A 26482-nucleotide genomic window follows, 5' to 3' on the forward strand; every position below is an offset into this window, starting at 1 on the left:
TAGGACCACGTTTCCATAGGAAAACCTCAACATTCTATTTTGAATAACTTTGGCGCCGGTCGACGAATCCTCGCGAATTTCTCAAAATAGGTGGGGCGCTACGCTCCGCTCCTACCCTGAAAGTCTCAGGGGGATTCGTCAAGCGGGGGCTGAGATAAAAGGGGGGTCCCAAAACACGTTTTTCCCATGCATTTTTCCATAGGACCTTTAGAACGAGCTACAGCCCGAACGGCTGAACAGAATTACTAGAAATTTGGCAGAGAGGTAGTCCCTAGGTCAAGGAAGTGCCTTTTGTAGGTTTGGTGTAAATCTGTTCAGTAGATTCTGAGAAAATAGCCTTTAAATCAATATATATATCTGAGCCCGCTTACGGTACGCTTACCGTACGCTTACCGTACGCTTACCGTAAGCTTACGGTGGCGTGCGCGAGCGCGATTCTGATTGGCTCTTAGATCTTAGTAAACATTCGAATCGGCCGAAACCAGGAAGCGGCGTCCGCCATTTTGTCTCTCGCACTGAGTGTTGTTTATCAAACATGATGGCCAAAAACATGTTACGGGGCTGTTTTGACAACTCCCTCCCACATAGTCATGTTGAGGGAGTCCCCAAACATCCCCCAAGAGCAAAAACGGTTTTATTTTTTTTTCGGCAATTTCGCGGGGTACGCTTACCGTACGCTTACCGTACGCTTACCGTAAGCTTACCGTACGCTTACGGTAAAAAAATAAAAATAAAAAAAACACTATCCACACTTACCCCACCCCCTGTGCTTTTGGTGGCCGCAGGCCACCAAATGTGCAGGGCTTATTAATAGAGAAAAAAAACGTAATTTTGGCAACATGAAATTATAAAATCGAAATAAAAAAAACACTATCCACATTGACCTCACCCCCTGTGCTTTTGGTGGCCGAAGGCCACCAAATGTACAGGGCTTATTAAAGTTGATAAAAACCGTGCACGGAACGAACTGCGTTAAGTGGGCGCGCACGCCACAAATGGCGTAAAGTAACTTAGCATTTAAAAAACCGTACAAATTCACTGAAAAAACCATAGGTTTCACACACGTTATAGTTAGGAAATAGCATTTAAAAAACCTTGCTAATTCACTGAAAAAACCATAGGTTTCACACATGTTATAGTTAGCTGGACATTTTACTGATAAAAAACCAATGAAATTCCCCCGTTATAGTTACTGTAGGCAACTATAACTCACGCGACCGTAATCCTCTGCTGATGACATATGTGTCTTTATGAAAAAAAAATATTTGTAATATATGTATAGCTAAAATTTAATGGAAGAAGATATGGGCAAATAAGTGTCTAAATACAGTATTAGCATCAGCAGAGGATTGCGGTCGCGTGAGTTATAGTTGCCTACAGTAACTATAACGGGGGAATTTCATTGGTTTTTTATCAGTAAAATGTCCAGCTAACTATAACATGTGTGAAACCTATGGTTTTTTCAGTGAATATATATATATATATATATATATATATATATATATATTACCTACTGGCGGTCGCCAGTAGGTAGTTATAGTTAGGACCACGTTTCCATAGGAAAACCTCAACATTCTATTTTGAATAACTTTGGCGCCGGTCGACGAATCCTCGCGAATTTCTCAAAATAGGTGGGGCGCTACGCTCCGCTCCTACCCTGAAAGTCTCGGGGGGATTCGTCAAGCGGGGGCTGAGATAAAAGGGGGGTCCCAAAACGCGTTTTTCCCATGCATTTTTCCATAGGACCTTTAGAACGAGCTACAGCCCGAACGGCTGAACAGAATTACTAGAAATTTGGCAGAGAGGTAGTCCCTAGGTCAAGGAAGTGCCTTTTGTAGGTTTGGTGTAAATCTGTTCAGTAGATTCTGAGAAAATAGCCTTTAAATCAATATATATATCTGAGCCCGCTTACGGTACGCTTACCGTACGCTTACGGTAAGCGTACGGTGGCGTGCGCGAGCGCGATTCTGATTGGCTCTTAGATCTTAGTAAACATTCGAATCGGCAGAAACCAGGAAGCGGCGTCCGCCATTTTGTCTACCGCACTGAGTGTTATGTATCAAACATGATGGCCAAAAACATGTTACGGGGATGTTTTGACAACTCCCTCTCACATAGTCATGTTGAGGGAGTCCCCAAACATCCCCCAAGAGCAAAAACGGCATTATTTTTTTTTCGGCAATTTCGCGGGGTACGCTTACCGTACGCTTACCGTAAGCGTACGGTAAAAAAATAAAAAAAAAAAAAACACTATCCACACTTTCTCCACCCCTTGTGCAAATGGTGGCCGAAGGCCACCATTTATGCATGGCTTATCAGAGCACAGAAATTTCCCAAAAAATTTCAACAGATTACCTATCACAAGGAAGCGCATAATATGTCCTCCATGTGCGCACGGTGCGCGAAGCGCATCGTGCGTACATGGCCCATCTAGCGTAACGTGGGCACGGCAATAACTGCGTAAAGTGGGTGCGCGGTGCGCGAAGCGCACCGCGTGCTCACTGTGCGCGCACGGTGCGCGAAGCGCACCGTGCGCGCACGGAACGAACTGCGTTAAGTGGGCGCGCACGCCACGAATGGCGTAAAGTCACTTAGCATTTAAAAAACCGTACAAATTCACTGAAAAAACCATAGGTTTCACACACGTTATAGTTAGGAATTAGCATTTAAAAAACCTTGCAAATTCACTGAAAAAACCATAGGTTTCACACATGTTATAGTTAGCGGAAATTTTACTGATAAAAAACCAGTGAAATTCCCCCGTTATAGTTAGTGCAGGCAACTATAACTCACGCGACCGCAATCTTCTGCTGATGACATATGTGTCTTTATGAAAAAAAAATATTTGTTATATATGTATAGCTAAAAATGTATGGAAGAAGACATGGGCAAATAAGTGTCTAAATACAGTATTAACATCAGCAGAGGATTGCGGTCGCGTGAGTTATAGTTGCCTGCACTAACTATAACGGGGGAATTTCACTGGTTTTTTATCAGTAAAATTTCCGCTAACTATAACATGTGTGAAACCTATGGTTTTTTCAGTGAATTTGCAAGTATATATATATATATATATATTTGAAATTTGACATTTTATTAAAGTACACCTGTTACTTTATGGTTCTTCCCTCACTCCCACTACCAGGGTCATCAGATTCACCGATGAAACGAGAGAGTGCTTACAACAGTCTGCCGATACCACTACTTAATGTTTAAAAGCAACAGCTGTAAAAATATTCCTTATGAAAGAGTGAATTCACATGCAATAGTTGCTAAAGCCCATGTCCACCACGAACCTGTCCCCTAAGTTTGTCAATTAAATAAGTCAGCAGCTCAAATTACGTTGCCTGCCCAACAGGCGGTAGATAAAGCTTGGGTTGTATCCAACTCAGGATGATACGGAGATGAGAACCGCAATGCTACGCCCATTCCTTCCATGGCCTTTTTGTAAGCCTGAGAGCTAAACGCAGGGCTGCGGTCAGAGTGTAACGTGCTAACTGCGTATGTACCGATAAAGACTTGCAAATCTTTTATAACAGTTTGAGCGTCAGCAGAACGCTGAGGCCAAACCCATAGGAATCTCGAGAATGAATCCACTGCAACCATGATATACCTGTAAGCCCCGTCTGTTTGTAAGGGGCCGCAGTGGTCCAAGTACACACATGAGAGGTTTGTCTGACTTAAGTATTGGCGTCTGCGCTGGGCGTGTAACGGTGGAGCCTTTTATCTGCTGGCAGATGTCGCATTTCAAAACATGGTCTTTAGTTTGTTTATATAACCCTGCCCACCAATAGCGCTGTTTCAGTAAAGATATAGTCGCCTTAACGCGTGTGCGCGCAGTGCCCAAACCCTCGTGTGCAGCTAGTATTAACCCTTGCCTACGATCCATATTTGGTATTACTCTATCCCCCACTCCAGGAATCTGAGCATATGGAATGTTTTGTGCATCTAATTTTTAGGAGTAATTGAGTGGAAACTTTTAGGTACTGCTGTGCTGCCTTTGCGTGATGCGATGACAGCTACCATTATATCTCCGTCTATTTTAGTTTTCGAAGGAGTCAGCGCAAATACGGAAGCTGTGTGTACAGCCCCCTTTGCGGCTTCATCAGCCAATGAATTCCCTTCAACGTGAAAGCCACCACGTTGATGACTCAGCGTATGGATCACGTGAGTCCTTGGTAGCTCGGATTTCAATTCCGCTACCTGTTCCTATAGCATTTTGTGCTTGTGTCACCTTTTGCGTCCTTAAACGCGTTTAGTTCCCAATGTTGTAAGTACTCATTGTACGACTGTACACAGTAAAATTTAAAAAAATAAAAAATAAAAATATCACACGATTAGTGAGGGGAATTCATGATTCGTATTTACAAGTGCAAGTCTCAATGCTTTTAATTCAGCCAACTGAGCCGTGCAGTCTCCTAGAGATTGCGTTTTTGTGCAACTAGGATGGAACTTGCCACCACACATGCGGCCTTGAACAATAGCACATGCTGAAAAATATTGTTGCTTAATTCCTATGGCAGGTTGCGCAGAGCCGTCAGTGTAGATAATATATTCACATGCTGAAAAATATTGTTGCTTAATTCCTATGGCAGGTTGCGCAGAGCCGTCAGTGTAGATAATATATTCATACTATTCAAGAGGCAAGATTTCATTAGGTAGAGGATATTCTTGTTCATATTGCAGGAATGCCTGAGTTTTTAAACTGGGATCAAATCTGTATTAAACGTCTGTTGTAGTAAGAGAATTCGCCCATTCTATCCACCTAGGATGTAACACTTTCGCATTTAGGACGCTGGCCTTAGTAACAGCTTCTAAAGCTGGTTCTGGAGTCAGGACAATGATGCGTTTCCCCTGAGCCAGTGCTCTTTCTCTTGCTACAGCAGTCTGAACGACTGTCAGGAATTTTTCTGTTGAAGTGAAACGCATTTCTGCATTTGTGTACAGGTGTGACTTGTAAGCAATTGGTACGGTTACTCCCTCATTAAAGGTCAAATAAGTGTACCCGCATTGACCTGCTATTATTCGGATGACTAAGTGGCGTACGTTTACGCGTGTTTGTAAGTGTTTTGAAGCAATCATGTCTTCCTGGAGTAAACGAAGAATATTAGTATGTTCTTGTGTCCAATCTCTGGCTGAAAAGTCAAGTTTGAATAATTCATAGAAAGGTTTTACCCTCTGTGCGTAATCTAAAACGTATGTCCTGCCAAAATTTAGGAATCCTAGTATTGACTGTAAATTCTTTAATGATTTTGGAGGCTGGAGCAGCGCACACTTTTCTAAAAAGTTAGCTGCCAGACTTTTGCCTTCACTTGACAAGTCATATCCCAAAAATAGGACATTGAGATGGGCTATTTTCAACTTTTTAAAGTTAAACTTGTAGCCTTCTGCGGCAAATACCATAATAATGGTGCTTACCCTGGTCAAGTGCCTCTCTAAGTCGTCTATCAGATAAATATCATCCACATAGGACAACGCTTCTTCGGCAAAATTTTGAAGTTACTTTTGCTGAAAATACACCTGGGCAGTTTTTATACCCTTATGCCAGACGACAACATTGTCGCTGGGACCCTAACGCACTGAAGGCTGTTAGATACCTGCTTTCAGGCGCAATATTTTGGCGGAAAAATCCATTTGAGATATCAAGAGTGGTTTCGTATTTTTTGCGCACAATGTTATTCATTAATGCGGCACTGTGTGCATTTTGGACAGCAAATGTCTTTGTGCATGTGTTTAAATGCCTGCAATCTAAAACTAGACGATATGTATTGTCGGGTTTAGAGACGGGAACCATTGTTCATTGGAGAGGTACATTTTTCAATTACCCCCTGGTATTCAAGTTGATCTAAGATCTCCCTGACCTGTTTTTTTAGCTTCTTGCTTTTATTGGATATTGCCTCTGAGCATTAGGTGAAACTTTTACTGGGATCATGTGGTAGGTTGAGTTCTCATCCCAATGCCGGGGCTTGGCCTCCTATTTCCAACACAGAACCCAGCAAATCAAAAAACAAAATCACCTCTCCAGCTCCACTCCTGGCTCCCTTGGTGTCCCCCAAGGATATCTCCTCTCTCCTGCTCTATTCAACTTATTTATGGAACCCCTTACACTCGTACTTAAACAAGCAGGTATTAACTACCACCTGTATGCTGACGATACCCAACTCTACCATAAAATAAGTCCCACTCAGATATCCTACACGTTAACACCGCCCTGGCTAATGTACAATCCTGGTTCTACTCAAATCATCTCAAACTCAACCCAAACAAAACTGAAATCATTCTTTTCTCTCCTAAAAACAACCCACTCCCCATCCAAACATGGATCTCTGACTTGAATGCCCTAAACTGTTCGCTCTCCTTATCCGAATCAGTAAAATCCCTTGGCTTCCCCACTGACCGTAGGTTAACGCTCATTTCTCACATAAAAAACTTGGCAAAAGGAGCACTTTTCACGCTCCAACACCTCAAAAAAATCAAACCTTTCATTCCACCGGAAGATTTCAAATCGGTTGTCCGATCTCTAGTCCTCTCGAAAATTGACTATGGCAACGCCCTACTCTCCGGAAGTCCACCCTGCCCCCCTCAAATCTGTTCTCAACCTAGCGGTCAGGCTTACAACTGACTGCAAACGCTATGACCACATCTCGCCTACTCTCAAGACCCTGAAATGGCTTCCTATCGAAGGCAGATCCTCTTATAAAATAGCCTGCATAACATACAAAGCCCTTCATCAAAAGACCCCCCTCTACCTCTCAAACAAACTAAAAAAGCAGGCAGTGCCCGACAGATGAGAAGCACCAATTCTCTCCTCCTCTCCCCTCTCTGCTAAAAAAGAAAGCCGCACAATCTCGCTCCTTCTCTGGTAAGGCTCCCAGCATCTGGAATGCCCTCCCTAAAGACCTACGACTTAACCCTTCATAAGTCAGTTTAAAAAAAGAACTTAAAATGCACCTGCTCAACAAATATTGAGGTCCTTAATCCTTCCATTACCATACCTGTTATACTCTACCCCCCCCCTTTCTGGAAACCCCGTTTTCCCCCTCCTTTCCATCAACCTGTGTCGACCCCACCTATTCACCCCCTTCCCTACCCATCTTCACCTTTTCTTCCACCCTACCACACCCTGCCGAGCACTTCCCTCCCCCGTTTCTCTCACTTGCAAAACCCTTCCTTTAACACAAAAAATGAGTCTTCCTCCCTTATATTGTGTATTAATTTGTAATTAGTCTAATCACGTGTTGTTTTTGTAAATTGCTACTTCCTTGCATTTTTTATTAGGTCATGCTATATTACTCAATGTGGTCCTCAAAGTCTGTCATGTCTGAATGCTTCTTTTGGACACCACTGTTTTGTATTCCATGTAATATTGTCATTCCAATGTAAAGCGCTCTGATACCCCCGAGTGGAGCCAGCACTATGTAAAACCTTTTAAATGAATAAATAAATAAATACTGCCCACTCCTGTGCATATGTATATTTAAGGTGAACGGGAATGTGGTTGGAAAATGCAGGAAAAATTATACTTTCTCCCTTGGGGCACTCCATTACAAATGCAGGCGGCCAATCTTGTTCTGCTAACAGGATGTCATAACCAGATGATAAGTTCTTCTAACAAAGAGCTTTTACTTTCCTGAGCTTGTCCCCCTCCAGCTGGAGTGTTACTTCATATAACTTATGTGGGACGCTCACCCTGGTGTCTGGTGTTTCTACCGTGATGTAATCATTCAACTCCGCTGTCACCAGAAATTCCTTCAGGTTCAGGCGAGCTATTGTTACTTCTGCCGCCCAGTCCAGCATTGTCAGAGCCCATTCCCCGTTCATAAGTTGTGTCCTCAGAATTCTGGACATGTCTGATTTTCAGACCAGCAAATTTCTTTTTCTTAAATTGAGGTTTTGGATTTTGCTTATCTTCTTTCTTAGAAGTAAAGTCTTGAGCGCGCTGCTTGTCTCTGGACTGTGTGCGCTCCTCTCTGTGTTCTGACTGTCCTTCTCTTTCGGAGCCTTTCTTCGAGCCCTGAAAGAACGAGAGGAACGTGTATCAGTATCCTGATACCTGTCAGGTTTCCTAATATTATCCCTATCCCTGAGGTTGTACCTCTTTTCAGAGTGCTCCTGTTGTGGAGACCTACCTCAATTATTTTGGGTAGTTCATTCTCCTATTCTAATGGAGAGAACTCCCTTGGGCGTTGGCGGATTGCCACTGATGCTGCTTCCCCTTTAATGTTAGCTAGTATTATTGCTGATACCTGATCGTAGTTGTTTAACAACTTAATCCCTAAGTTCAGGGCAGGTTCTGCTCCATAGTCATTTTGTATTTGTCTTAATGCATCTGGTACTACTGCTAATGAAGGAATACCATGAGTTCTGGTATATATGGCAGCAAAGGCTGTACCCCAAGAGGTGCAATCCTCTAAATTATTTCTAGAAATACTACGGCATATATTAAATGTATACACCAATTGTACTATACTCGTACAGACTACAGTATGATGTACTGACATATGCAACTTGCTATTTAGTCTGTACCAAATGGAGACTTGTACACGATTGGAAAACAAAACTGAAAATACCACAATGTCCTTGATAGGACGCATGGCCGTTATTATGAAACACTCAATAAAGTTTGTTTAAAAAAAAAAGAGGTGCAATCCTCTAACTGTGGTGTAATCCCCATGGACAAACAGACTGTTAACATTCTGTGTTTCTCAAATGGTGTTGTATTTGGGAATACTGCTTCTAACTGGGTTATCTTCTGAGCTACCCAGAAAGGAATTTGTTCACGTTTTGTGGGCACTTTGCCCATTACCGCGTGTAATGTTTGTGGAGTAATTTTAGTACCTGAACTCTGTGTAGGAGCTGCAGTAGGTGTAATTACTGTTGGCTGGACCGCTAGTGTCCTTAAGACAAAGTGTGTCATATTTCTGTAGAGTTTTATCAACTCTTTGTGTTGAACAAGTTGTTCATCCTGTGGCATTTTGTCAATGTCTGGATGTGGTGCATAGGAACAAAAGTTACTTACCTGTAAACTGTGGTTCTCCAGTATTGGTGTCTTTCATAGATTCACATGCTTGAATATTCCCCATCGTTGAAGTGGGAGTCCTACAGTACATAACATAGCAATGTAGCAATAACAACCATAGATAAGTAATAAAAAACCATAGATTAGCATTGAATCATAGAGTTTTTGGATAGAAAAAACTTGTCACTTTTATAACATATTACAGTCATTGTGAATTGTCCAAACTCCAGCCAATCATGCGCTAGCACCCTCCAGAATGTTCTCCTCAGAGGTTCAGGCCCTCAGATTTTCATAGCACAAGAGCAACAAAGAGTCAAGGAGAAGAGGAGAGCCTCTGAGGGGAGGTGGGTGGTTCGCATGTGAATCGATGAAAGACACCAATACTGGAGAACCACAGTTTACAGGTAAGTAACTTTTGTTCTTCTCCAGTATTGGTGTGTCTTTCATAGATTCACATGCTTGAATAAGAATAGTAAGCAGTGATGCCGAGATAATGCAAGGTACATATAATAACCTCAAAATACACAGTACAACGAGATACTGAAGCATAAAGACACAAAATGGTACCTTGTATACAGGAGGAGGGAAGCAACAGAGACTCACCTTACTTAAAGAGATTACGTAGGACCGCTTGCCCCACGGCTGAATGAGCGCCGTCAGCAGCTTCCAGACAGTAATGTTTGGTAAAGGTGTGCCTGCTGGACCATGTTGCAGCCCTGCAGATGTGTTGAAGAGGCACACCAGCAAATAGTGCAGTAGAAGAGGAAACATCTGGTAGAATGCGCTCGAACATTTGCAGTAAGTGGCTTCCCAGCTTGCTGATGGCAAAAGGCAATTGTAGTAGATATCCAGCGTGCAATAGCCTGTTTGGTGATTTGATGCCCCTTTCGCATCCGTCTATAGGCCACAAAAAGCGGATCAGACTTACGGATACTAGCTGTCCTTTGCAGATAAAATGTCAGACATCTCTTGATATCTAATGAATGGAGAGACCTCTCTGCCTAGTTTCATTAGGAAAAAACTTAAAATGACAGGCTCATCAAGAGGGAAATCCAATGGCACTTTAGGGATAAAGGTCGGATTAGTGCGGAGCAATACAGAGTCCTTGGTGAATTGAAGAAAAGGCGGTTTAGTAGTAAATGCCTGTATGTCACTGACTCGACGTGAAGAAGTGAGAGCCAACAACAGCGAAGTCTTCCACGTAATTAATTTTAGATCGACTTTATGGATGGGCTCAAGCGGTGGCTTCATGAGTTGAGCCAATACAATGTTCAAATGCCAAGGAGGAGGCGGTCGATGAATTGGAGGAAACATCCTAAAAAGACCCTTGAAGAACTGCTGAATGACTCTGGAAGAGTAAAGAGAGGTGGAACCATCCTGTCGAAATCTTGAGATTACAGCCAGAAAAACTTTAAGAGTAGAATGCGAGAGGCCAGATTTTGCTAGATGTAAAAAGAACGGCAAAAGTTGGTCTGGTGTGGAATGAACAAGATGCACCTGAGCAGCGTCGCACCACAGACAAAAACGTTTCCATTTGAGCTTGTATGTTTTCACAGTGGAGGCTGCCCTAGCCTTAGCAAGACCTTCCTGCAGTCGGAAGGAATGTTTAAAGTGGCAAACTCATAGTGCTCAGGTTCCATGCCGCTAAGCGAAGAGATGCTGGGTCGGGATGACAAACCTGTCCCTGATCCATGGTCAGACGGTCCGGAAGTGGACGGACCAGAATCGGGTCACACTGCGAGAGGAGTAGTAGTTCCGTAAACCAGACTTGTCGAGGCCACCAGGGAGCTATTAGAAGAATGCGGCAGGGTTCTTTCTTCATTTTCCGAAGAACCTTGGGGACCAGAGGAATCGGCGGAAAAGCGTAGGCATATATTTTTGACCAGTTCATCATAAAGGCACTCCCGCACGACTCTGGGTGGGGAAACCAACTTGCGTAAAATGGGCATTTTTGGTTCAGATGGGTTGCGAACAGATCCAGATTCGGGGGGCCCCATAACCGATAGATGCGATTCCAGCGTGGGTTGATGCAATTCCCACTCGTGATTGGACGAGGTTGACCTGCTTAGAGAGTCCGCCAGAATGTTGGACGCCCCCGGAACATGCACTGTCATTAGAGTGACTTGATGCCGGATTGCCCAATCCCAGATTTGTTGAGCTTGAAGAGACAGCAAGATGGACCGTGTGCCCCCCTGTTTGTTTATAAAGTGCATGCATGTTGTGTTGTCTGTCCGGATCAACACCGAAGCTCCCTGGATGATGGCGCGAAAAGCCTTTAGCGCCAGGAAAATGGCAAGTAACTCTATAAGGTTGATGTGCCAGGTACTTTGGTGGGTATCCCACAGTCCTTTTACTGTGAGGTCCTGAAGGTGTGTTCCCCACCCTTCGAGAGATGCGTCCGTTGTGAGACTGCAAACTTGGAGTGTCCACCAGAAATGGACGACCGGAAGATTTGTTGGTTTCGAGAGTCCACCAGAACAGAGCCGTTTGCATACGAGATGTGACCTTGACCAGATCATTGAAGGATCCTGAGACTTAAGCCCATTTCTTGTCGAGATCTTCCTGGATGGGTCTCATTTTTAAGCGGCAGTGAGGGACTAGTGGAATGCAAGAGGACAACATCCCTAGGAAGGACTTCAACTGCCGAACAGAAACAGACTTTTTGAACCGGAGGGAGACCGCTAGGGTGCAAAGTCGTTGACGCCTTTCGTGTGACACAAAGGCCTTTGCCAGTTTGGTGTTCAAAATGGCCCCAAAAAACATCCTGAGTTGAGCGGGAACAAATTGAGACTTGTCCATGTTGAACGTAAGGCCCAGAGACTGGAAGAGGGACCTGCAAAGTAGAGTGCGTCGGGATGCCAGTTCGAACAACCGTGCTTTCGGGAAGGCAGCCGTCGAGATAAGGAAAAATGTGTATGCCTTGTAGACGAAGGTAAGCTACCACCGGTGCGAGGACTTTGGTAAACACTTGAGGTGAAGAACGAAGGCCGAATGGAAGGACTTTGAATTGGAAATCTTTCCCGGCCACTCTGAATCTGAGGAATTTTCTGTGTCTGGGCAGAATGGGAATATGAAAATAAGCATCTTGAAGGTCCAGTGTGGTCATGTACTCTCCTTGGGACAGTAAAGGAAGGACCTCCTCAAGAGACAACATGCGGAATGTTTGCTTCTTGATGTATTTGTTCAGGGCGCGTAGATCCAGAATAGGGCGTCATTCTCCCGACTTTTTTTGTATTAGGAAGAACCTCAAATAGAATCCTCTGCCCCTTTCTAAGTTCGGAACCACTTCGATCGTGCCTTTTCACAATAAGATTTTTAATTGACCTAAAAGTTTCTTCAGATGGGCAGGAGGGGGACCTCTGGGTGGAGAATTGGGAGGGATCTTGACAAACTCTAGAACGTGCCCCCTGCGCACAATATCTAGAGCCCATTGATCGGTAGTAATCAGAGACCATTTGGAGTAGAAGCGGAAGAGTCTACCTCCAACCTTTGCGAGGGTGGAAGGCATCAAGGATGGTAGATGGAAAAAGTCATTGTTTCTTGGAGGAATCCCTGCCTCTAAGAGGATTTACCTCTGTACTGTCAGTAAGACGCGGCTGGCGGTTGTCTGTACGACTGTTGATTCTGGGAGGAGTAACGTTGTTGGCCTTGAGAAGAATGATATTGTCATATTGATTGGAACCTCCCCGAAAGGAAGAGGAGGAGCCACGACCCCTCGCACCCCGAAAGGGCTGTTTTTTTTAATTGGAAGTATACCGAGAGCACGAGCAGTGTCGGTGTCCTTTCTGATCATCTCAAGGGGATCATCGATGTGTTGGTCAAACAGCGATTCACCGTCATAAGGCATGTCCAATATTTTCGCCTGCACCTCTTGACGGAAAGAAGTGGCTTTCAACCAGCCCTGCCGCCTGAGAACAGCAGCACCCGCCAGTTGCCGGACACCAGTAGAAGACACGTCAACAGCACAATCAATGCTCTCAGAGAAAATCCTTTCCCCTTCTTAAAGAATCTTCAACGCCTCTGCTTTAGAAGGTTCTGGTAGTAAATCTAGAAGGGGAGCAATGTCTGACCACATTTGTCGGTCATAGCGGCCGAGGATATCAAGAGAATTGGCCGCTCTGACCATAGTTGCCGCCCTAGTGGAAATTTTTTTACCAATGGCGTCAAGGCGCCTCCCCTCACGATCCGGAGGAGCCAATACTGGAGACGAAGGATTCCTGGCACGACGTTGTGCTGCCTGTGTAATAATGGAATCAGGTTTCGGCTGTGCAATAAGACAAGTAGGCGAATTTTCCGGGGCCTTGTATTTTTTATCTAGTCGTGGTACAACAGCAGGAATGGAATTAGGCTGTTGCATGAGCTGGAGACCCTCTTGCCAAATAAAATCAATGATGGGGATAGCACGCACTTGTTTCTGTGGCTGATCCTTGAAGTCATACAAGAAACAATCCTCCTCTCTAGTGGCAATCGGGAGGTGAAATCTCTTTGCCGCCCTTTCCATGAGGACATGAAATCCACCTATGTCCACCGGTGGAGAATCAAGAGAAGCTGGAGCGGTGGTGGAAGGCGTTTGAATCTGATAATTGTCCCATTCAGTGAACAGGTATCTATCATCTAGCTCACCCTCCTCTCTGTCATCAACATCATCATCATCCTCCTCAATGACATGAGGAGCGTCTTGGCGTGGGGCAACCTGGACTCCGAAGTAGAAGGCGTAGAAAACGGTTCTGTAGGAAGCGGGGGTGGAAGAGGCACTTGTGGTGCTGGAGAAGCTTGGACCGAGTTTGGAAAACGTCTGTTATAGTCATCCAGCATGAATTGAAGGTTGGAAATAAGGGACATTGGCATCTGCACCATAGGAAAATCCGGTGCAGGCTGGTTGGCACGGTCTGAAAAGTCCTCATACTCCTGGTCGTCATCAAAGTCCTGATATTTTATTAGACGCTCAGAGGGACTGCAAGCAGCCCTAAATGCGTCATCCTCCTCCGATACGTCATCACCAGCGTCAGAAGAGAACAGTTCTGCTGGAGGATGTGAAGTAGTTTGGATTGGCGTCAAAGTATCCAAAGAAGACAGTCGCCGTTGAAGCAGAGAACCTGAAAACTTCAAAGGAACCAGATCCATGGATGCAGCCGTCGACGCCGTCGAGAGAAGTTGCCGTCGGTGTTGAGCCACCGTCGACGACGAAGCCATCGTCGATGATGCTGACCCTTTCGTCGACGAGGAAGTGCGCGTCGACTAATGCTTCTTCTGCTTGTGAGTCGTCGAAGTCATAGGCACCGTAGACAGAGACCTCACCTTCACAGACACCAACGTCGACGGAGATGTAGCCGACGACAGAATCATAGCTGGCATCAAAGATGAAGAAGTTGAAGTAGACATCGTTGAAGCGACGAAAGCAGTTCTCGTCGACTGGGGAAGCGACTACGAGCTCGTCGACGAGACAACCAGTTTTTTAGACAAAAACTGCTCAGATAGAGTCTTGGACGCCTGTGAGTCAGATCTCGGGGGCACAGAGGGTGTAGACAGACTCTGAGGGGCAGGAGACACACCTTTTGAAGTGGAAGGCCGGTCAGTGGACTTGACAACATGATGTTTCTTCGCCACCTTAGTTTTAGGAGAAACCTTCTCCGACTCACTGGCTCTCTTCAAAGATGAAGTAGTCCGGACTGACGAAATACTCTCCACATCTGACAAAGGGTTGTCCATAGTCTTCAACTTCTGTAGCCACAGAAGGAGACGCCCCTCCCTGTCCTTAAGGGTCTCCTGAGATAAAGTCCTGCAGATTTTATAGTCCTTTACCTGGTGTTCAGGTTAGAGGCAATAAATGCACTTCTGATGAGGGTCCTCAGAATGAAGTCGCTGTTTTCCACATGTCCCACAAGGTCTGAAGAGGGACCTCTTGGTTGTAGACATGACAAAAGGCTTTTCTTTCAGAAAAGAGAAAAAACTGAGCAGAGCTCAGGGAGACTCCCTTCACACGACGTGCGGGAGAAAATCTGAATCTGCCTTGGGTCACATATTAGCGCCTAGTTTCACTCACTGTCAGCAGTGGAACTGGGGCTCTGCCCCTGCCTCGGGCCACATATTAGCGTCTAGTTTCACTCCCCCTCAGAAGTGCTACTGCGGCTCCCCCACTCCAGCCCTCTCCTCCGCTCCAGTGACTAATTCGCAACAGTAGAGCCCCCAGCGCAGCCAGCACCGCCCCCAGGAGCGGTGCTACAGTGGCAGCGATAGACGAGGCCCGAATGACGAACGCCGCCTACAGCCAATGGTCACCTCCGAACAGCACTTCTCGTCAATGGCAGGCCTGGGTTGTGGGATCTCCCCGCCCAATCCAGTCATCAGGCTGGTCTCCGGGAGAGACGGAATCTCAGCCTCACTCTCTCTCTGTTCAGGTGCCGAGCCGTACTAGGAGAAGGGGCTGCGTATTGTGATCAGGATCGTTGACGGTCTGCAGCCCCTTACCCGTCTTCTAGTCATACAACTCCTGGGTATGGATGGGATTATGTGATGGCATGAATCAGCCGTGAGCACAGGGTCATTATCTGGCTAGAGAGGCACTCGCTTCTGTATTTCTGATGAGCTGCAGTTGTGATATTCTCGCAAATGAAGGAAATGAAGTGTGGGAGACTGTGCTTCGTTGTTTTTTGTTTTCTATTTTCTGCGGGATTCGCACACCCAGCGCTAATCCCGCCGAAAATGTTTTTTTTGGGCTTGAGCAGGCCTAGGGGGTCAGGGTGTTTCTACTCTGCCCCATTTTCTTGTTTTGTATCCTTTTCTCACATTTTTTCTTGTAACCCGGTTCTACCGAGTCACAAGATGGCTGCCAACACTTCCTGGTTTGAGTGTTGGCAGCCAATCAGAGTGAAGCTCGTGCCTGGGATCAGTTGCGACTCCTCCTCGGTGCTCAGATATCAAAACTTTTCTTTTTCTAATTTCTACTACTGAACGGATTTACACCATTAGTGTAAATTTTGTTAGAATGAACAGGAACTGTTGAAAGGATGACGACGCTTATCATGAAATCAGCAAAAGCGCACTCAGACTCGCCAACAGAGGATATAAACAACGTGATCTGAACAAAAGCAAAAACAAGGTCGACAAACTATCACGTACTGAAATCCTGATCAACAAATCCCAAGACAAAACCAAGGAAACACAATCCAGTCCACGATTAATTTTGACCTACAGCAAGAAAGCACATACAATCAGACAAAAAATTCAAAAATACTGGCCATTACTCCAACAAGACCGCGATCTAGCCCAAATCATTGGACCGGCACCTCTTATCACTTTCCGCAAAGCACCGTCAATTAAAGATACAATAGTCCAGAGCCACTTTCAAACTAAGAACACTATGGCCAACTGGCTCACTCAACAACATATTGGATTTAGAAAATGCAATCACTGCAAAGCCTGCAAAATTGCAATTAACAAAAAAGACATCAGAGATCCAAATGGCAGAAAAATTGACATCACAAAGAGAATTACTTGTACTACCAAGTTTGTAGTGTATTGCATTGAATGCAATTGCGGCATGAGATACATTGGCAACACGGTGTGCATGTTGAAAAAGAGAATTCTCGAACACATACGAGCTGTAAAAAATCGCGATACAACTTATGCGACTGCAAAACACCTCTTGACATGTCAAAATGGAGATTGGCAAAAAATGAACTTCTTTGCCATAGATACAGTGGAAGAAAGTGAACGCTTGGGAGATCGCAAAAAGACACTACGTCAGCTGGAATCCAAATACATTATAAGACTGCGTACCAAGAACCCCAAAGGGATGAATGTTGACGAGGAATTCTATGTCCACTTATAGACTGAGACTACTTACAAGTGACTATAAAAGGCGCTCAATTTTTAATTTTTAATTAATTTTCTCTAATTTTCAATTTTCAATCTTCAATTTAATTTGTTTCATTAATTTGCATCTGGCAGTTTCCATTGTCCCTCCAAATGTAGACAAATTATGTTCAATGTTTCCAGACAGTGGTACATGCTTGAATCATACATAATGATAATTTTGACATCTACACGTACTATACGTGAACTCTCTCGTCCAAACAGTGGACACGGGGATCTTTTGTCAATACAAGGTACTATACCAATGAGGACACCCTAACACATCTACACAAATCCATTGGACAAAGGGAATTTTTGTTATTACAAGGTACTACACGAATGTGGTCACTTTAATACATCTATATAAATCCACAACTATTTCCTGAAGTCGTACATGTTACCCTGTTTGCATAATATATTCATGGGCATTCACCATGCAATAGCTTCATCAGTACAAACACTTAGAGTACTATACAAGTAGAAATATCCTTTTTCCCTTTTTTTCTTCAAGGTTTCTGTAATTAGGTGATTTATGTTAAAACTGAACTACAACTCCCAGAATTCAATGGGACTAATTGTTTGACAGGAAATGACATAAAAAAACAGCTGACAGTAGTGTCACCTACCGTGAACAAGGCCGTCATGGCCGAAACGCGTCGGTTTGACAGACTAGGCTTTATGGTTGAATAAAGTTTTGCAAACCTATGGTTCCAGAGTGCGGCGTCTCTTGTGTAAAAAAAAATATATATATATATATATATATATATATATATATATATATATATATATATATATATATATATACACACATTTAACAATGAACCTTACTGCAAATAACAAGCCAGTATTGACTAGATGTCATTTGGTCATTGAATTGTATGTTCTGATCTTTATTTTATGATGTTCGTTGTTGTGACAAGCACTGGGCACTTTAAATTTGCTATCACGTGGTTAAAAAGAAAAAAAACTCAGATCATCAGTAAATAAAAGAGAGAAAGGAGGAAAAAAAAAGTGTAACCTTTAAAAATGAAAGGCCAATGGTTGATGTGCGTCATGTGATTAAGTCCCCTGGGAGGGACGAAACGCGTAATGGCTGCCGCTATGTGTTTGTGAGAAGATCAAATAAACAAAGCGGTATTTTTATGAATCCTGTGCTCCGTGCTCTATTCAGTGCTACCAGTGAGAAGGTGCGACTTTGAAGGAGTGCTTCGCGATATATATATATATATATATATAATTTTTTTCACTGAAAAAACCATAGGTTTCAGGGCCATTATAGTTAGCTGGACATTTCGCTCGTACAAAACCATTGAAATTCCCCCGTTATAGTTAGTTCAGCTAACTATACCTCGCGCGCCCGCAATGCACTGCTGATGACGTCACATATTACATCACTCATGACATGGTCAGTGATATCACTGATGACATCATCCAGTGAATGTGTTTTTTTCTGAAAATTAAATAAGTTTTATATATGTATATCTCAAGGTCGAAGGAAGAATAAATAGGTATATAAGTGTCTAAATGGATGATTTTTTAAATGAAAAATTGATTGTATAACTGACTGATTAAGTGCATCTTAGTGAATACATGGGTTAGTGAGTAATGTTTAAAAATATAAATATCTGTACCAGTCTCTCACTTTGTGTATAAGTGGCTGCATGGGGTGGTGAGTAGCTACATGAGTGTCTATATGGGTTATTACTTGGTTTTTCGAGTATCAGTATGAGTGTCTGTATGGTTCAGTGGGGGGTATTACTTAGTGCATACTTGCATGAATGAGTGAGTCACTATTTGTATGTGTTCAAGACAGTATGTGTGCAGGACTGCATGGGTGGATGAGTGTGTGTATGGGTGTGTTAGTGAGTGAATGACTCAATAGTGTCTTTATAAGTAACTACATATATTTTAAACGAGTATATGTGAGTATTGGTGTATATAAGTGAGTATATGTGAGAGTGAGTGATTGGAAGAGTTCCTGTATGAATAAGTTTGAGTTTCTATAAGTGATCATTCAAAAGAGTAAGTATGTGTAAGTTTCTGTAGAAGTAAGTGTGGTGGTGCTTGTATAACTGTATATGCAAGTAAGTAAATGGATGTTTGATCCTTTATTAGCATGAGTGACTATGTGTGTGAGTAACTTTATGGATGAGTGGCGTTGTGTAACAGGATGTATAGGTGTATGAGTACATATGATGAGTGAGTACATGTATGAGTGACTATATCGGACTGTTGGTGAATGAGTGGATGTGCATGTAGATCTTAGAATTACTGAATTGGTTGTTGTAACTGGTTTTGGTATTTCCATTGTTTTGAAAATTTTAGTTAATATTTTTGTGTGTGTGTATCAAAGGTTATATTAGGGTGAGAGGAGGTCTGCCACTCTATCACAAGGATGATGTCACAGTGATGTCATCAGTGATGTCATTTGAGATGTCATCAGTGATATCATGAGTGATGTCACTGACCAGGTCATGAGTGATGTAATATGTGACGTCATCAACAGTGCATTGCGGGCGCGCGAGTTACAGTTAGCTGAACTAACTATAACGGGGGAATTTCAATGGTTTTGTACGAGCGAAATGTCCAGCTAACTATAAAGCCCCTGAAACCTATGGTTTTTCATTGAATTTTTAAGGTTTTTTAAATGCTGATTCCCAACTATAATGTGCCTGAAACCTATGGTTTTTTCAGTGAATTTCAATGGTTTTTAAATGCAAATTTCTAACTTTAGCGTGCCTGAAACCTATGGCTTTTTCAGTTAATTTCGAAGGAGTTTTAAATGCTAGTTTCTAACTATGCCTACAGAGTTAGGACATGTGAAGAAAGAAGAAAAAACGCACAGAAAGAAAAAAAAGAAATGCAGAAAGAAGCAACAGAAGACCTAAAAGACTAAGAAAAGTGCAGGAAGAGGGAAGGCGTGTTGAAAGAACAAACAGAGGAGCAGAAAGAAGCCTTGTTGCAAAATCATCCTATACCCTCAACCTTTTCAGACGGGTACTGGTGGTAACTGACTGACTAACCAGTCCTAGAGCCAATGCTATGCAAAAAGACACTTAGAATACAGTGAAAACACCTACATACAGTAAGAAACACTATGCGTTGGTGTATCCTTGTGATTAGCATGACCTTCTCTGTAAGCCCCTAGTATATAATAGGGCAGGGGGATTAAACCTACCTCTTAAAACGCGGCACAGGATGCGTTAGCACACTGATGAAGAGAGGGGGGGGGGCCTGAGGTGGTATGTGTGCAAACACGCCCTGTGGGCGTTTTAAGTTGGTGGATAAAGTCCCCTTGAATCCTGAGGGTCCCTGGGGGCCAACTAGCCCACCAGGTATGTCCACTAAGCACCACAGAGCTGCGTTGCAGAGAGGTGTAAAAAGGGGCACGGCCTCGGACCACCTCTCTGCAATGCAGTGCAGTGGCACTTACTGGAAGCACCTGGTGGGCTAGTTGGCCCCCAGGGGCCCTCTGGATTGAAGGGGAATTATTTTCCCAACTTAAAACGCGCCCCAGGGCGTGTTTGCACACGTCACCTAAGGCCCCCTCCCTTCCCCACTGTGTAAACACGCCCTGTGGCTGTTTTAATTTGGGAGATTAAGTTCATTTGAATCCTGAGAGTCCCTAGGGGCCAACTAGCCCACTAGGTACCTCCAGTAAGCGCCACAAAGCTGCGTTGCAGAGAGCTGTAAAAAGTGTCACTGCCTGGACCCCCACTCTGCAAAGCAACGAAGTGGCGCTTACTGGAAGCACCCGGTGGGCTAGTTAGCCCCCAGGGGCCCTCAGGATTGTAGGGGAATTATTTCCCCAACTTAAAACGCACCATAGGGCGTGTTTGCACACGTCACCTCAGGCCCCGTCCCCTCCCTTCGCCACAGTGAGTGTAAACACGCCCTGTGGCCGTTTTAAGTTGGGAGATTAATTCCCCTTGAATCATGAGGGTCCCTAGGGGCAAATTAGCCCACTAGGTACCTCCAGTAAGCGCTATTGCAGAGAGGTGTAAAAAGGGGAACGGCCTGGACCACCTCTCTGCAACGCAGCGCAGTGGCGCTTACTGGAAGCATCTGGTGGGCTAGTTAGCCCCCAGGGGCCCTCAGGATTGAAGGAGAATTATTTCCCCAAATTAAAACGCACCATAGGGCGTGTTTGCACACGTCACCTCAGGCCCCGTCCCCTCCCCGCTGTGTAAACACGCTCCGTGGCCGTTTTAAGTTGGGAGATTAATTCCCCTTGAACCCTGAGGATTCCTAGGGGCAAATTACCCCACTAGGTACCTCCAGTAAGCGCCACAGAGCTGCGTTGCAGAGAGGTGTAAAAAGGGGCGTGGCCTCACAACACCTGTCTGCAACGCAGCTCCCTGGCGCATACTGGAGATACCTGTTGGGCAAGTTGGCCCTCAGGGACCCTCGGTATTGAAAGAGAATTAATTCCCCAACTTACAACTCGCCACGGGGCGCGCTTGCACAATGGTGAAAGAAGGGTGCGTGGCCTTAGGTGACATGTCTGCAAACACGCCCTGTGGCGCGTTTTAAGTTGGAGAATTAATTCCTCCTCAAGTCTGAGGGCCCCTGGGGGCCAACTAGCCAAACAGGTTCCTCCAGTATGCACCAGAGAGCTGCGTTGCAGAGAGGTATTCAGATGCTACGCCCCTTTTTACAACACTCTGCAACGCAGCTCCATGGCGCTTACTGGAGGTACCTGGTGGGCTTGATAGCCCCCAGGGACCCTCAGGATTGAAGAGGAATTAATTCCTCAACTTAAAAATGCGCCACAGGGCGTGTTTGCACACGTCACCTCAGGCCCCGCCCCCTCTCTTCACCACTGTGCAAACGCGCCCTGTGCCGCGTTTTAAGTCGGGGCATGGCCATTTTCTTTTTTTTTTATTGAATCGGAGGGGGGCTGTGTGCCCCCCCCCCCCCCTCCCAGGCCACTTATGGGCCCGGGGAACCCATCCCCCAGGGACGGCCCTCTCTGTTGGGATGGTCCCACCGGCTCCCCGCGTCCTTCAGGAGCCAGCATTGCTTTTCCACATGGGGAGCTGCTAAGATGCAGCTCCCCGTGTGGAAAAGCAAACGTCTTTGGTTTCTGGAAGAGAGAGCAGGTTTCCTGCTCTCTCTTCCAAAAACCAAAGCAGTTTGCTATGGCAGGGCGGGAGCGGCGCTGCTCCCGCCCTGCCATAGCAAACTACAGTGTCCCAGGGGTGGGCACCCCGGAACACTGCAGGAGTCGGCCCTGGGGGGTGGCAGTCCCCAGGGCCATCACAGGCTCCAGGAGGGGGACCACGCAGCCCCCCTCCCACCACTTACAAAGCCCCGGGGGGCTGGCGGTCCCCGGGGCATGGAGGTCTGTCACGGACCTCCACATTTTAATATTTAGAGCCCCGGGGGAGGTGGCGGTCCACGGGGCGTTTGGAAGCCCCCCCCCCCCACACAGGTTTTTAAAAAAAATTAAATGCATCACAAGCCCCGGGGGGTGGCGGTCCCCGGGGCTGCGGGGGTCCGTGATTCTCCCGCAAATACATTCTTAAAGCCTTGGGGGTTGGTGGTCCCTGGGGCTTTGGGGGGGCCTTTGAGCCCCCCACCCATATATTTTCTAAGCCCCAGGGGGTGGCGGTCCCTCGGGCTGGCGGGGGATATGAGCCCCCCGCACATATTCTTATAAAGCCCTGGGGGGTGGTGGTCCCCGGGGCTGGGGGGCCCCTCTGGGCCCCCCATTACAATAAAAATTTTGCCCCCGGGACTTGGCCCCCCCGGGGGCTAAATACTAACTAAGCGCGGGAGTCCGCGCTTCGTTTTTTAAAAGTTTTGGGTGCGCGAATCTCGCTGATTTTCTTTGGGGGGAGGGGGTCCTTGTGGGCAAGGGTGTTTCTACCCTGCTCCCTTTTTGCGCCTTAGTTTTACTGATTTCTTGTGCCTCAGTTCTACCGAGGCACAAGATGGCTGTCAACACTTCCTGGTTTGGAATGTTGACAGCCAATTAGCATAAAGATCGTGATCGGGAGGGTGCGCGGAGTTTTGAAAATATTGCGAAGATTCATCAACCGGCGCCAAAGTTATTTGAAATAGAATGTTGTGAATTTCCTATGGAAAATAGGTCCTAACTTTAACTACCTACTGGCAACCGCCAGTAGGTAATAAATATATATATTATGTGATCAAGGCTGCTGTGTCAGTTGAAACGCATAATGACTGCAATGTGAGCATTAAAATCTCGCCATACCCAAAAGAGGAGTTTGTGCCTTTTCTTCATCGCCCGTGTGGAGGTTGGAGTCGGCAATACTGTTATATATATATATATATATATATGGTCTGGGAAAGTGCAAGTGCATTAATAAATATATTTTGTCTTCCTCTTAAAAGTGCTGCATTAATAAGGGCCTTTGCTTCATGTTGACAGTTCACTGATAAATTAATTTACCTAATTTTGAGAGTGCTGAGTTTCTTTTTTCTAAGTGTGTCCTATTGTTTTAAGTCTGAAGCAACACAGCTTAATGTATCAATATACTTCTATATCATTTTATACTGGACAATCTACATCCCTAGAACGACTTTCATATGTTTACTTCTTAACTCAAACACCACACTGCATTGCTCCTCCATTGTTTAAAATTCATACTATGTATGTATTACATAATCGAGTTCACAGAACTTCCTCCCCCTCTCTGAGATGCCTCCCTCCAGCAATTACATTTAAAAAAAAAGCTCTATCGCAGCCACCACTGGCCGCTCCAACTTCAAACATTGCTGGTAAACGATCACAAGTGGCATTCCAGAATAAAGGATAAATGCAGAATTAGTATGGGCCTGCAGAGTGGTGATAATTCATGTTTGTTCAGCCATCATGGCAGTCTGACATTTCGATAACAGACCAGCAAGTAAAATCAAAAATGTAATGCTACTAGAAATAAAATAATCACTTGTGAGAAACTAGTTCTTTGCAACAAAAAAAAATGCACAGGTGCAGCAGAGTACATTTTGAAAGTTGAAAAACTCCTTTAATTTGATATTTACACATTAAAAGGTGGAAAAGGAAAACTAAATATTTTTTTAAAAGCATTTTGAGGTTCAGCTTGACAGCAGGGAGACATTACAACTTTATGAAGGTGATGATGATTCCTTGACAGAAAAATATCTTTTAGTCATGTTTTGACGCAAATGGGATCACTTACAGAGTTTACACACAAATCTAGTTTCAGCGAAAAAAAAGAAATCAGATGAGAAATTGATAAAAGTAATCAGACAACAACGAGATAAAGGGAAACAAAAACCCTTTCTTGTTAAATCTTGTTAAGTTCTCCCAATTCACTGATAATTAGGAACAACGTTTTGAAAAATGAAAACAAATGACATTAGTTTGACAGTGCAAAATTGTGACCTGTCGAATAAAATAGAAACTTTTCAATGTGGACATGCTCAGGCAGATATGAGGCACACTGAAACATATAATGTTATGCTATATTTATATCAATTTTTCTGATAAAGTACACTGCCACAAAACGGTTCACAGACTCTGGCTAATACAAACTACCGGACCAACAACTTCAAATGGGCTGAATAAATAATGCGTTTTTGAGACTTTCTAAGAAAAAAAGATTAGAGGTCGAGCTCTACGAGTTGGAAATGTAAATGTTTTTGAGAGTGCCCCCTTACATAAGTGGTATCGGAGCACTGTACATGTGGAAATATATTGACAAAGATGGTGCCCCGAGGCAAGGATGCAGGATTATGGTTAAAGCAGATTACAACTTTAAATACTAGAAAATGTTATACCTACCCTATATGCTTGAAATAAATCAATTGCCCTGGATACATCAAATTTTCGAGCCATTAAAAACTTCACAGCTGTGTCCTGAGGAATTGAAACAACATTTGGTTGCTCCCTGTTTTTCAGTTCTGTTAAAAACTCTTCAACTGCCTGAAATAAAAGTAAAAACAGTATTATTATGTGTGGAAGATTTCATTGAACCAAACCAAACGTTTTGAATCATAAAATGTGTTCAATAGCAGGCGAGCGTTTGTTATTTGGGATGTCATAACATTTGACTTTCCTGAGCATGAGCAGAGCCATAGAAAGTAATGTGCATTGCCTTTCTACCGAGTGACATTTGCAAAAGAACTAAATGTTAATGCTCTAAGCATATTGATTACTGAGAATACTTTGTGTAGTGATATATCACGGCTACTTTTAACATGTGTACACATCTCATACTGAATGGAAACAAAACTTATGAAAATAGTTTGATCTATAGTGATCACCTTAAAAAACAACTCACTGGCAACCCTCACAATCTGTTACGAATTGCAAATTTCCTAGACAGAAAATTCTTGGCCGCTCCACAACATGCTGAAATGTCTCATACTATGACGTTATTATACAGATCCGATAGAAAGTACTATTTGATTGATATCTTGGGAGTCCATCAGCATCTGAAGTACAGTAGTTTAAATTAACCTCTTCGGTGCCCATGACGAGCTGGACTCGTCATGGGCCGCGGTTGCGCTGTGCCCATGACGAGTCCAGCTCGTCATAAACCTCGCCCGCTAATGTAACGGCCGGCACAGGGCGGGGAAAGGGGCGGGCACTGAAGGGGTTAAAGGCTTTATTGAGTTTTTCAAAACTAACACAGGTCTGTCACCAACAAACACAAGTCACCCTGCCCTGAGCTGCTTTTTCTGAGCTACGCCTGTTATGATTTGTAATGTACCTCAATATAGGCCTGGGTAGTCACCTAACCGTTCACCTACATTTTCCCTGCCATTGTACTACATAACGGTTTTTGGTGTTGACCTTTTACCTAGTTTGGTGCTGCATAAATGTCGAGTGGTGTTCCCAGAAATCTAGCCTCATTTTTTATGCATGAGGATTCTCAGAATCACAGCAGGCTTACCATCTTCTGCATAATAACTATGTATAAAGGTCATCCATTTGGTCATCCTTGGCCTACATGGCACAGCAAAGTAGAACCATTGAGGGTACCTTTTGGGTATATAAACACCATACTTTTGCTGGGGCGGACAGAGGAGAAAGACTTCCATGCTGACACACTGACGCGAGACTATGAGGTTCCTGCACGCAGACACAACAGCACGCAGTGCTCTGACATCCCCCGCGGGGTGTCCATCACAGGGTCCTTCATTCTCTCACACCAGGTAATGGGGTTGGTTTTATCCTAGGGGGATTCTTGGCTATACACGTACATACATGCTAGGTACATTTAGGTACATCTAGTTAGGGTCTGCATTATAGGAGTACGCATTATTACTGTCATGTATTCATGTCTGCATATATTCATTGTTTTAGCACTATGGTAGAAATCTGCCATCCATTTACTCTGTTGATGCTAATAATCGTTTATATCTGTTTCTGTCTTATGGTTGTTTCAGCACACATATTTTACACTAGAATGACGCTGGTTCAATAAATGCATATTGAAAACTTCCCCACTGTTTATTCTGTGTATCTCTCCGAGACAAAGTGAGCACGAGTGACTGAGCGAAAAGTACTATACTGTTTCTCAGATCCCTGAAGGGACAGGATTTTCATGTTCAATAGTTGCCAGAAACTATTCTCTCCTTGGTAAGAGTAGTTTACAGTGGCACTCTGAGCTA

General features: G+C 44.2%; 1 protein-coding gene across 2 annotated transcripts in view; it reads right to left on the reverse strand.

The window, feature by feature from the left end:
• LOC146866579 (tyrosine-protein phosphatase non-receptor type 9-like) overlaps positions 1–26482 on the reverse strand; it is a 998267-nt gene that overhangs the window by 726076 nt on the left and 245709 nt on the right. For both annotated transcript variants that reach the window (XR_014971897.1, XM_085636628.1), the window contains exon 2: positions 24648–24788. Coding sequence is in view for 1 of the 2 variants with exons in the window: in XM_085636628.1 (XP_085492754.1) it covers positions 24648–24788 (141 nt within the window). In the remaining variant the exon portion in view is untranslated. The remainder of the gene's footprint in view (positions 1–24647; positions 24789–26482) is intronic.

The sequence above is a fragment of the Triturus cristatus genome, chromosome 2_1 (assembly GCF_964204655.1).
Source record: "Triturus cristatus chromosome 2_1, aTriCri1.1, whole genome shotgun sequence".
Classification (NCBI taxonomy): domain Eukaryota; kingdom Metazoa; phylum Chordata; class Amphibia; order Caudata; family Salamandridae; genus Triturus; species Triturus cristatus.